General features: G+C 37.8%; 2 protein-coding genes across 5 annotated transcripts; both read right to left on the bottom strand.

Moving 5' to 3' along the window:
- Positions 1 to 748: 748 nt before the first annotated feature.
- On the bottom strand, positions 749 to 2,814 carry LOC121752333 (calcium-binding protein CBP-like). Its single transcript, XM_042147338.1, has 5 exons — positions 2,348 to 2,814; positions 1,524 to 1,570; positions 1,259 to 1,434; positions 1,146 to 1,164; positions 749 to 1,058 (listed from the first exon to the last, which is right to left on the bottom strand). Exons 1-5 carry the CDS (start codon positions 2,775 to 2,777, stop codon positions 954 to 956), a joined length of 777 nt encoding a protein of 258 aa, XP_042003272.1. The 5' UTR covers positions 2,778 to 2,814; the 3' UTR covers positions 749 to 953.
- A 5,687-nt stretch (positions 2,815 to 8,501) lies between these two features.
- Positions 8,502 to 12,191, bottom strand: LOC121751636. 4 transcript variants are annotated; one of them, XM_042146435.1, is made up of 9 exons: positions 11,711 to 12,191; positions 11,560 to 11,620; positions 11,329 to 11,397; positions 10,925 to 11,247; positions 10,619 to 10,771; positions 10,220 to 10,342; positions 10,003 to 10,149; positions 9,095 to 9,829; positions 8,502 to 9,010 (listed from the first exon to the last, which is right to left on the bottom strand). In XM_042146435.1, the coding sequence occupies exons 2-8, from the start codon at positions 11,600 to 11,602 to the stop codon at positions 9,665 to 9,667; spliced, it is 1,023 nt and encodes a 340-aa protein (XP_042002369.1). In that variant the 5' UTR covers positions 11,603 to 11,620; positions 11,711 to 12,191; the 3' UTR covers positions 8,502 to 9,010; positions 9,095 to 9,664. The 4 variants fall into 4 exon arrangements, with proteins under 4 accessions (XP_042002369.1, XP_042002368.1, XP_042002370.1 ...); XM_042146434.1 differs by having other exon boundaries at positions 11,560 to 11,833; positions 12,015 to 12,191; XM_042146436.1 differs by having other exon boundaries at positions 12,015 to 12,191.

The raw sequence follows: 12,191 nt of genomic DNA, 5'->3' as shown, positions 1-12,191 counted from the left end.
GATTTATTTGTTTATGCATAACTTTCGCGGTGCAAGAAGCACCAAACCCCAACAAATTTGCCACCTTATATAAGAGCTATACTACAAACATAGTTGCATGCTTGCATTGCTTTGCTATTCTCATTAGGTCATTTGTATAGATACAACTGCTAGCTAAACTAATAAAGAACATAGATCTATAATAAAATTATACACCCTCCGTCCCTGAAAATTTGTCACCTATTTTCATTTCCATCCGTCCCCAAAAATTTGTCACCTTTCACTTTTACCATTGTTGGTAGTAGACCTTATATTCCACTAACTCATTCACACTCACATTTTATTATAAAACTAGGACTCACTTGCCACCAACTTTTTCAACCCACTTTCTATTACATTTCTTAAAACTCATGCCCGGTCAAATGGTGATGAATTATTAGGGACGGAGGGAGTATTTAATTAACGTAGCTTTCTCATTTTATCTCTGTCTCTTCGTATCTTTACAGAGTTTTACATCTTCTACAATTAATACTAATAAACATCGACGCTTCTACAAAGTAAACTGAATGTTTACTATCGTTAAATAAGAAAACTGATGGGAACATAAAATACTTTTAAAAAACTAGTACTAATTTCAGTTGCTTTCTAAGGTTGATGGGTTTGGCCACCAAAAACATTGACTTTGTACTAATTAATTCCTACGGGTTTTAATTGCGACAAAATACCAACCCACATGATGATAAATTATTGACTGAAATTTGAAAGCATCTACTCAAACACTTGAAGTACATGATTCATTAATTTTCACAAACAGCAGAAAATTACACTGCTTTAAAACTAGATAATAGACATATTACAACGCGAATAACAGCTACTTAACGCTACGGCCGTTTATGAAAGTGAAATAACACCAGCACAAAGATTCAGATTCCAAATTCGACGAAGATAGCAGAAAAGACACAAGCTGCATTCTCCTAAGCAATAAGGAAAGGTAACACAGTTAACATGAAGGATTCGTAGGTAAAAGTTGCTGAACCAGAGAATGATGTATCCTTCTCCTTGAATTTCTCAGTCAGTCCCTGCACAAATCACATTCAACGTTAGCACCGCCTTAACAAACTGCCTTGGAGCCAATCGAGCCAATGATTTAAAAGTAAATTGCTCACCTTCACAGTGAGACAGCACCTGGTTTAGAGGGAGGGACAGAGAAAGGTAAGAAAATCAGTAAAGTCGAAACGCTACAATTGGTGATGAAATGAAACCAGATGGAACAACATACTCTATGAAATTGTCGTATTCAATGGCCTTGTTCTTGCCTCCACTTTTGTCAAACTTGGAGACCAGCAACTCCAGAACCACCGGTGATACTGAGAATCCGAGACTGAGGAGGGCCTCCCTCAGCTCGTTCGTGTCGATCTTGCCACTCCTGTCCCTGTCGAATCTCTCAAATATTGCCTGGGCGAGTGAAAATTTTACTAGATCAGATGAAAACAGAGACATCTAAATGGAATTGTAAGAGTAAAGAGATTGGAGTTATGACTGACCCTCCAGCTCTGAAGACTGTAAAAGACTTGTGTGAATTCTTTCGGACCTATTTCAACAAATAACAGCACATTAATACACGAAGCAACTGAATGTTAACATTACTCGAGTAAGCATGGCCACTGAATAACAGATCCACAGATTTATATTATCATTCATTTCCTTTTTACTTCATTATCATCATCAACAGATATTCACTTAAACATATTCTCCTCAAGTTATTGGCTCGGGAGCAAAGTTGCTCAACACTCATCTACACGGCATTACTTCCATAGACGGACTACACAGACTTAGAATTTCTACATAATAATTTTACCACACTTAGGTCTTAAAATCATTAGCAAAGAACACTGTTACTTATCCCATCAACGAGAACCCGAAGGGGCAACAGAATCTCAACATTTTAACACCTATACACATCATAGCATCAACAAACACATGTCTCATCATATTATCAGAACAGAACAGAACAGAACAGAACATGATACTATAAAATAAAGCATACAGCATAGCATCTTAATCGTGCTTGCAGAGAGAATCAGTTCCCCACAAGACGTCCGTTGATCTAATTGCTAGTGCACTCAATTATCAAGATATAAAATTGCATGATTTCCTTGTAAATGAGCTGATTCACAACCTGCAGAGAAATTCAACGCCTAAAACCCCACAGTGCCCTAATTTTTTATGCATAATAAGTTTCCAGCAAATAACAACAACTGCGTGATTCGCGACTTGATTACTCCTTGTCTTCTCCTAATCAAATCCCTAGCTGGCGAAAACAGTAAATCCCCAAATTGATGAGTAATAAAAAATGAGACGCAAATACCTATTTTCCTGGTATTAGTGTTGGTAAAGAGATACATAAGCAGATGCACGGTCCTCAAACTGAAGCTCTGGTTATACGACGAGAGCGCGCGCTGAAGCTCCTTATCATCGATGAATCCACTCCCGTCCTGATCGGCCATCTGAAAGCAGGAGATCACGCTCGGATCAGTGCCGGGAGGAAAAGCCGACGGAGTGAGCGCGGCGAAGGGGCTTCCGTACGCTGGCGGCGGGTAGCCGCCGTAGGACTGATTGGGCGCGCCAGGGGGAGCGGAGGGGGCGCCGTAGGGGGAGGCGACGGGGGCGTAGGGGGAGGCTTGGCCGGGAGGCGGAGGAGCGCCGTAAGGAGCGGATGGGTAGGACTGCGAGGAAGGAGGCGGGGCGCCGTAGGGGTAGCCGGCGCCGGAGGGATTTTGGTGAGGGTAATTCGACATGTTGCAGAAATGGATAGATAAGCTGGAATTGATCGAAATGGGAGTTGAGTGCTTATTTATACCAATTTTGGGTAAGAGATCTGTGATGTTTCCCGTTGGCGTGGGGACCATAAGGCCACCCGCAACGCGTTACGCGGGTGGCCCATATTTCGTTCCTGCGTGACGGAACTAGAGCGGGACGGGTAGCAGCGTCTCGTCCCTCCCCCAGCCCATCACCAGTCTCGTTCCGTCGTGACGAAACGCGGGACGGCTCGCCACACGCCGAGGCAACGTGGCGCGCTCCCAGGTCATGCGTGACGCCCACTCGTCGGTCCGCGAGTGGGATTTGTCACGCTGACGAAATAAATCATTTTTAAAAAAAAATCGAATTAAAATAAAAATAAAATATAAATAAATAAATTGGCAAACGGTAATGTTACCGTTTTTATAGCCGTTTCCAATATTTTTTACTCTATAAATACTCTTAATTCATTCTCATTTCACACACAACTACACATCTATTCTTCCCAAATCATCTTCATTTTCTCTCCAATTTTCATCTCAAATCATCTCTCTTTTATTCTTCCCCCAAATTTAATCGATCTCATGGATCCGTATGAGCAAATGCGTCGAATAATGGAAGAATCACTTGAAGAAGATCGACGCCGGGAGGCGGAGGAAGCCGCGCCGCCCCAAAGACGCTCCCGTACTTACATCCATCATAACCGGGAGGAAGCCGCCGCAAGGTTAGTCCGCGACTACTTCTGCGATAACCCAGTGTGGGGAGATACCTACTTCCATCGCCGTTTCCGCATGCGGCGACCGCTATTTCTCCACATCGCAAATACATTGGCAGCCCGGGAAGAGTTCTTCCAAGAAAGGTTCGACGCCGTCGGCCGTCCCAGCCACACAACGCTGCAGAAATGTACTGCAGCAATCCGTCAGCTTGCGACTGGACAAACGCCGGATGTGTTCGACGAATACCTCCACATTGGAGACAACACTGGGAGAATGTGCTTGGTCCAATTCTGCAAAGGTGTCTGGGCAGCCTTCACCGACGAATTTCTCCGGAAGCCAAGCACGACAGATTGCCAGTTCCTGCTCCGCCTTCACGAAGAAGTGCACGGATTCGCCGGGATGCTTGGCAGAGTCGATTGCATGCACTGGCAATGGAAGAATTGCCCGGTGGCGTGGAGGGGGAGAGCGGCCACAAAGGCACCCACCCCACCGTTATACTCGAGGCCGTCGCCGACTACCGGCTATGGATCTGGCATGAGTACTTCGGGGTCCCCGGCTCGAACAACGACATAAACGTGCTCCACCAATCCGACCTCTTCGCTGATGTTTTGGATGGTAAAGCGCCGACCATCAACTTCACCGCTAACAACCCGCGCTATAAAATGGGGTACTATCTTGCCGGCGGCATCTACCCGAAGTGGCCAACCTTCGTGAAGACGTGCGCTAGGCCTGTGAACGCAAAGCAGACGCTTTTTGCGCAGAAGCAGGAGGCTGCTCGGAAGGATGTGGAGCGGGCGTTCGGGGTTCTCCAAGCGCGCTTCAACATTATCAAAGCCCCGTCTCGTACGTGGTTCGTGGAGAGCATGGTCGACATCATGTATACGTGCATAATCTTGCACAACATGATTGTCCAAGACGAAGGACCCGAGGCGGGAAATTGGTTTGACCCTGAAGCCCTCGGAAGCTCAACCGCAAGTAGTCCGCCTCGAAGTGGAGTGCATCCGTCTATACAAGAACGATTGTCTATTCAGGCAAGGACACATGATTCTTCCGCCCACGCCCAACTCCAAGATGATCTAATGGAGCACATTTGGGCAAACTTTGGCGGAGGAAATTAAATTATGTATTTTTAATTTTTTTAGGATTTTTAATTATGTTTTTTTTTTCGAATTTTATGTTGTAATTTTATTTTATTTTTAATGAAGTGTGTTTTTTTAATTGAATTTGGCTGGAAATAAAAATAAAAAATGAAATTGAATGAATAGTAATTTAAGAGACGGTTAAGGAACGGGGGGTTGCAGGTTCCGTCCCTTAGTTAAGGGATGGAGTAAAAAAGTACAGTGGGGCCCGCAAATAGTAATTTAAGGGACGGTATAGTGGCAGCGTTGTGGATAGCCTAAGTTAATTCTATTTGTAATGATATTAATAGTAATATTTTTTGTATTCTACGGTCAGCGTTCGATTTCCTAGATAAAATGACTGTACCAAAATATAATTTAGATTGAGGTGTGGAATTGAATCTCATGAACCAAACACACTACATATTTAATTATGAGATTACAATTTTACAAATTGAACACCATTATATATCATTATTATTGTCGATAAAATAATTTTCAAATTATATCTATAATATATTATTGTAATGAAATTTACTACAATAATTTTGAATTTTTTATACATACTTAAATTGATGTATATTATATATAATGAGCTAATTATAATAAATAAAGTTAAGTATAATTTGCATTGTGTATTTGCCTCTACTGGGAGTGGTTATCGAGAGTTCAAATGTCGATTATGATACTGTAGAGAAGTTTTTTTTTAATATTTATGATGTCATATATTATTATGATCAAATTTAATCACTTTTGAAGGATTTCTTTTGTTTTATAACTTATGAATAATGAAATATTGGATTGATTTTTAGCAATAAATTCAATCACACTTGCACTACCCACTACCCAAATCTTGTGATTATTAATTTATTGTGGATGATTTTTTTCCAAAACTTATGGTCTTGGTACATTGAATTAGAATTTAATTCTAATTCAGTTTCAAATCATTTGTTTGGTAAAATTAAGAAAATGAAATTGAATTGTATGTGCAATGTGTATATTTTGTATTTAGTGGGTGTATTTTTTGTATATAGTGTGCATTGTGAGCATGTTGTGTATAGTGCGTGTGTAGTGTGTGCATTGTGTGTGTCTGTTGTGCATAGTGCGCTTGTAGTGTGTATTGTGAGCAATGCGTAGTGTGTGTATTTTGTGTACGTACGTGTGCAGGTTGCGTTATGGATAATATATCTTCAACTTATAATTATTTGGAATTCAAATTATCTATTTGAAAATATGAAATTCAAATTGTGGAATTGAGATATTTAGAATGATAATTAAATTACAAATCCAAATATTATTATGATACCAAATATTTAATTTGGAATTGAAGGCTTTAATTTCAATTTCACACCTCCAATTGTTTTATAATAATTTTATGTATATAATTATATCTTTTATGTTACATAAACTCTTACTATTATGCATATTCATTATGTTAAATTAAATATTAGAAAAATAAAAAAAAAATTAGAAAATTAATGAGCATATTGCATGCGAGTGAGTACTAAATGGTTTATAGACAAACGAAATGTTATTATATTAATGCGATGCAATACAAGCTACTGGCAAACTGAATGCATGGAATCTGGAAAACAATTGATGTCACCGTTAGATATAAATTTTGAGAAATGAAACAAAAACACTTATTGTTATTATTATTTACAATGTAATTTTTAAAACAACAAATAGGATTGTTATGAAGAGGTAAATGCATAATGATAATGTAATGAATCTTTTGAAGTTATGATATCAAGACAAAAACGAACGGAGTAAAAACATTTTTATCACGATTTCATGCAATATGTGACCATACTATTCTATCTATCTTCGATTAATTAAACAGTTTTAGTAGTACTAATTTATTTCAGTAACATTTTATTTATAAATATATTAAATATAAAAATGAGATTCATATTCAACTATTTTGTTAGCGCAATTTTTTTATAATTTTAAAAATATCGACTGAACTCAACCGAAATTTCTAATTATGAAACGAAGCAATATGCCTTTTATGCTCATTTACTAGTAATATTTTTAATCTCGTATTAATCGATCATCAAGATAAGCACAAACATATAGAAAAAATATAATTTAATTTTTCAATAATTCCATATCCCATAAATAATAAAGTTGGATGCTTTTTGAGATGGACACACGTTGAGGTTGTTACTAGGAGTAACATTTTGTGGGAGGCTACTTGGCAAATAAACAACGAATTAATGGCGACGCGCTCAAATCAACGCGTCGTGATTTAAACGTGCAACCCCCCACGTGGCCCACCTGCATTGTCGTACATGTCCACGTTTAATCTATATTGACAATCGATTTTAGTATCCTCAATTTGGCCACTATCTGTCTGATTTAAATTGACCAAGACTCTATTACTCCCTCCGTATCCCAAATATCGTCCCATTTTAACTCGACATGAATTTTAAGAAATGTAATAAAAAGTGAGTTAAAAAAATTAGTGGAACGTGAAACCATATTTTTATATATTAATTTTATAATAAAATGTGAGTAAGAATAAGTTATTGGAATATGAGGTTTACTGTCAAAAATGGTAAAAGTGAAATAGGACAAATTTTGTAAGACGGACAGAAATGAAAAAATAGGACAAACTTATAGGGAGTATTAATTTATTATTAGTACTCCTTGTTGAGAGAGATTCTTAAAATGGTGTTTTTAAAACTATATCAAACTCATACTCTCTCCATCCACGTCCGCTGCCATCAACTAAGCTAGGTGGTTTAGACATTTCTTTTGGGCAAAGATTTAATAAATTGATTTGTTAAAGGTTAAAGTGGAGAGAGGAGAGTAAAAGAGAGAATAAAGTAAGAGAGATGAAAAGAGAGTAAAATAAGATAGTCAATAAATTTTTTATCAAAAAAGGAAATGACTCAACTATCTTGGGACAATCTAAAAAGTAATAGGACTCAACTATCTTGGGACGAAAGGAGTATGTTGCAAACTCAGGTACTTGAAACGCTCAAAGATATGCTTCCAACCATCTTTAACAAATAGAAGCAGATCAACTTTCAACAAGACCTACACTTTGCTCAAATCCCATAATTTGGAGTTGTATGTAGATGATCTTTCACTAAAATCACCAACTACTCAAACAACAAGAAATATGAAGCAAAAACTAATCATGAAATCAAAATATCCAAAGCAAGATATTCATTTTAAGAAAAAACTAAGTAATTTTCAAGTGCAAAGGGAAAATCCCACAAATTTGCAAGTTTAAGAGTTGCCGAGTGTTCCAGCAAAAAAATACTACTCCTATGAAGGATTTAAAACATATTTCCAACACAAAAATGATGGAGAAACTAATCAATCTCACTCAAGAACCGATATAGGTTTTTGTCTAATTTCTTTTCAGAATATATTTAACAACCTATATTCAGTCGCTGACATAGAAAATCTGGTGTTGCCTGACAATCAGGATGACTAGAGGCAAAGCAGAATCTTTACTAGTGAAAAGTTTGTCCAAATCAGAACTAAATTTTATGGTCTGATCTAATTCCAATTCCAATTCCAATTCCAATTCCAATTCAAATCCAACCCTCCAATTCTTTAATTTTCGTTAATCCTAATATCAAACACTAGTCCACAAACAGACATTCTTTAATCTTCGTTAACCCTAATATCAAACACTAGTCCACAAACAGACTATGCACAATCAGATGAGACATAATTTCAGAGGTTAAGAGTTGGAGCTATGAATATTCATTTACTAATACAGACAAATCTTCGTTAAATGATGAAATATCCCATAGGCTCATCCTATCCACCGATACAACGAAAATGATACTCGCATATTTAGATCTCATCACATCAATAAAATTGATTTTAATTCAAAAATAAAAATACAAAAGCATTATAAATAAAACATTAATAAACCAATGTTCAACCCTCTTTTGTCAAATGATTAATTTATACTACTACTAGTAGTATTTTAAGAAATTTGAACTCTCTATGCTATCTACACATGATGATCTGGAAACCTCCGTTTTGCATGCTTTTATGGGCTTAAGTGATCAGGAAAACTAATAGATTGCCAATTATTAAACGTGGAGTACTTCGTTCCAACGCATAGTTTACTGTAATGAAACCATAGTAAAGAAACCAAAATGCATGTTTTGCTTTCAGATTAAGCATTTGCAGCCAATTAGTAAACTGGATAGAAAATGCAATTCCTGAGCTATATTGCATGTATTGAAGTAAGTCCTGAGCTCAACTAAAAAGTTTTGCAGTAATGGACTTAACATGTATTGAATTACTATCTATCAGTTGCTTTTCTGCATTGTTGTCGTATCCACAGTGGAAGAAAAAATACACACCTTTTTCCGTCTTGTATGAGTCGGGATCAGGGCTTACATTGTATTTACATATGAAGTCCTGCAAAAGAGATGCATAAGAATGCTTAATGTGTAAAGACAAATTAGATCAAATATGACAAAAGGAGAGAAATGCACGAGTTACCACAATAACAATCACTCGAAGCCAAGAAATTTTAGCAGCTCTTCCCTCTTAAGTCTAGAGTAGCCGCGTGTCTTTCGACTCTTTGCAATGGCCCTGAGATTGCTAAGTGATAATTTCTCCGTAGTCTTGATGCATGAAGCCGGCGGATTATGGGGCACGTTCTTCGCCCCATCCATGGCTTCCTCAGCCATGCTATTTGAGGCATCACACTTCGCCGTAGCATGTTTCATCAGAGACATTTTGAGACCTTTCTCGCTTGAGGTTAGTGAACTCAGAGGCTCTTGTGGCAACAAATTTGATGCTGCAGTGCCTTCTGATAGGCCAGCTATATAGTTTTTACTCACCTGCTGCTCAGTTTCTTTTTTTGAAACTCCATCTTTTTTCGGCACCATCACATGTACTTCATGTACTACTGGCTGTGGGTTTTGAAGAATTTGTTGCCATTCCTAGCTTGCCTTCTGTTGCACTTGAATTTGTTGCCACTGCTCCGATTCCGTTCGTGCACTGTTCACTTGCTTGGTTCTGTCATTCAATGAGCAGGGGGGTTCTTCATTTCTGATGCAAGATCCTTCACTGTGTCTTGTATTTGTAGATTTTTTGTATTTCTTCCTTCATTTTCACTGTTTTCACTGAAGGCTTAGCAGAGAGTACATTCTCACAGATAGAACGCTCGTATGACACCCTTGCTTTCCCTGCCTTACTCAATGGTTCAGTTCTGGCTTTCACGTAATCCGCCTAAAATCCAAGATTTCTTAATCAATTGGAGCATTTCAAGCACAAGTTTATAACTATTTCAGATCTTGAATCTATCTCAGGGCATGATTTAGGTAAATTAAATTCGCTGTATACTTAGTTAGATAAAGACAACTGATGTACTATGAAACAATCATATTATATCAAACTGTCACCTTGATTTTATGTCGAATCTTGCCTCGAATGACTTTTGCCTCGGAGCTATCCTTGTTGTACTTATTTTTCTTCTCTTCAATTTCCCTTGAAGCAGCTTTCTCTACTGACATACTTGCAGTTAATTCCTTCACCATGGGATCTGATAGCTGAAAGGCATAGTGAGTCATCAAATGACTGTTATCTAAACTGCGTTCAAAGAAGACACAATTTCATTACCTCTAACTGCATTCTCCTTTGTTCTAGTGTACTTGGCTTATTTACAACCTTCTCAGAGACCTTGTTGTTTGTACACTTGTCAGCACTTGCATCAAAGTTTCTGATAACTGCATCTTTCTTCTTCTGTGTACACGCAGACCTTTGAGGTGAAACCCTTATTTTTAAACAATGTTCAATCAAGCATGAGAAACAAAAAGATTCATGCAACAGAATGTATGCAATTTGGAATCTTCCCATTTCAATCACCATAATTGCCAAAGAGACTACAGGTACTTCCAAACAGACTATTCATTGCTTAAGCATAGTATCAAACTTGGAGCATCTGCACTGAGATGTAACACCCATATCGATATACATGACCAGTATATAAAGAGAACAAAGTTGATGATTTGAAGTTACTTCTTGGGGAAGGCATATTTTCCTATCTTCAAGCTCTGTGGACTTGCCCTTTCTCTCATATGTTTTGAACATGATGGTGGATGTATTTTCTTCTGTTTTCTTGTTATGTTCAACAGCACGTGGAACAGGCATCTGTGGCATACTGGTTTCTGCCTGTTCATCATTTAAATAAAATGAGGCTGCTAAAACAACTGTGGAAAAATTCGACTAGTAATGGTTATAAACTTAGATAGTGATGACGCATTTCAATCATGATCAATTCAAATATTATTTGCAACATATTGATTAAATGCTTGAGACTATTACTTGCTCACTCTTTGCTAAGTAACTTTCCATCAAAGGCTTCAGAAGATCATGTAATCTTGGTGGAAGTTCCTCAGTTTCTGATTGGAGGCTGTTTCCATTATCGTCCTTCTTCAAGCGTTGTATCAAAATATCAAGATGATCAGTCTTTTCTCTCAAAGCAACAGTGCATTGTTTAGACCACTTCTCATCATCTCGAGCCAGTTGGCACTGAAGAATCAATATATCTTCTTCAAGTTTTACAATATCTTCATCTGCTTTGTCAATCCATATCTTCAGCACTTGCATACAAGATTTCTCATTCAAAACATCTTCCTCCAGCATATCTTCAGCAACAAAATAGAAGCAAACGAATGTAGTAGTTCAAAGTGAAGAGTAATAACCAGAGGTTTTAAACTGTGACTTACCACGCCCATGAAAAGGCAAAAAGTCGCTCATCCAATCATCTCGAGTATGGTATCCGGTCTTGGATGCAACTTCAGAGAAAATTCATCAAATAAATGGCAATCATAGCATCCAAAACAAAGCTCACACCGAATCAAAGGCGAAAACAAAGCAGATAACAACTTGAATAGTTGATTTTAGATCAGTTTATCCAACGAACAGCTTCGATCTGTAGTGTCACTGAGGATGCTTACAGGATGTTACATCGTCTAATGAGTCTGGAAGAGATAAATCCATGGCTACAAAACCTTGAATCTGAATGAAAACAAACGAATAACAACTGAACGGTACGGTCGAATAGCAGATGAATCAGAGATCCAATTGAAGAGTCACGCATTTCACTACCAGAATGTGTAGCAAGCATCCTATAAAATACTCCACACATAATCACCAGTGCTGAGAAAATGAACGAGTTCCTATATCATCAAAATTTCAACGGTTCTGACGGAAATTTTCCACGCTCATAAACTGAAAAGGGCACACAATCATCGCGCGAACAAACTCCAGGGAAAATCGCTCATGCAGGTAGAAACAGGCAGTAAAAGCACGAAATCGAAGGCAGAATGCAAAATTTACACAAGCAACAAAATGCGACTGAAAATTAGCTATTATCTCCATACAATCGAAATGCATCGCAGCAGCAACTTACAGTCGGTGGTGCACATGAAGATGAAGTCTCCAATGGAAGAGAGAGAGGTGATGTTGTCAATGTCACTTGCAGTAGCTTTACAACTTTGAACTGCAAATTTGCAGTTTGAAAACTGAAATCTTAGTAAAATTTTCCCCAATTCTTTATTTTACCACTTTACTCCATTCTTCATTTCCA

Source organism: Salvia splendens, chromosome 10 (assembly GCF_004379255.2).
Source record: "Salvia splendens isolate huo1 chromosome 10, SspV2, whole genome shotgun sequence".
Classification (NCBI taxonomy): domain Eukaryota; kingdom Viridiplantae; phylum Streptophyta; class Magnoliopsida; order Lamiales; family Lamiaceae; genus Salvia; species Salvia splendens.
This window is presented reverse-complemented; position numbering and strand designations above follow the sequence as displayed.

Coding starts and splice junctions, on each gene's coding strand:
- LOC121752333 (XM_042147338.1), bottom strand. CDS start 2,777: ATGTCGAATTACCCTCACCAAAATCCCTCCGGCGCCGGCTACCCCTAC. Junction 1,571..2,347: donor CACTAATACCAGGAAAATAG/GTATTTGCGTCT, acceptor TTGTTGAAATAG/GTCCGAAAGAATTCACACAA. Junction 1,435..1,523: donor ACAGTCTTCAGAGCTGGAGG/GTCAGTCATAAC, acceptor TCACTCGCCCAG/GCAATATTTGAGAGATTCGA.
- LOC121751636 (XM_042146435.1), bottom strand. CDS start 11,602: ATGGATTTATCTCTTCCAGACTCATTAGACGATGTAACATCCT. Junction 11,398..11,559: donor ATTAGACGATGTAACATCCT/GTAAGCATCCTC, acceptor TTTTCTCTGAAG/TTGCATCCAAGACCGGATAC. Junction 11,248..11,328: donor TTTGCCTTTTCATGGGCGTG/GTAAGTCACAGT, acceptor TTGTTGCTGAAG/ATATGCTGGAGGAAGATGTT.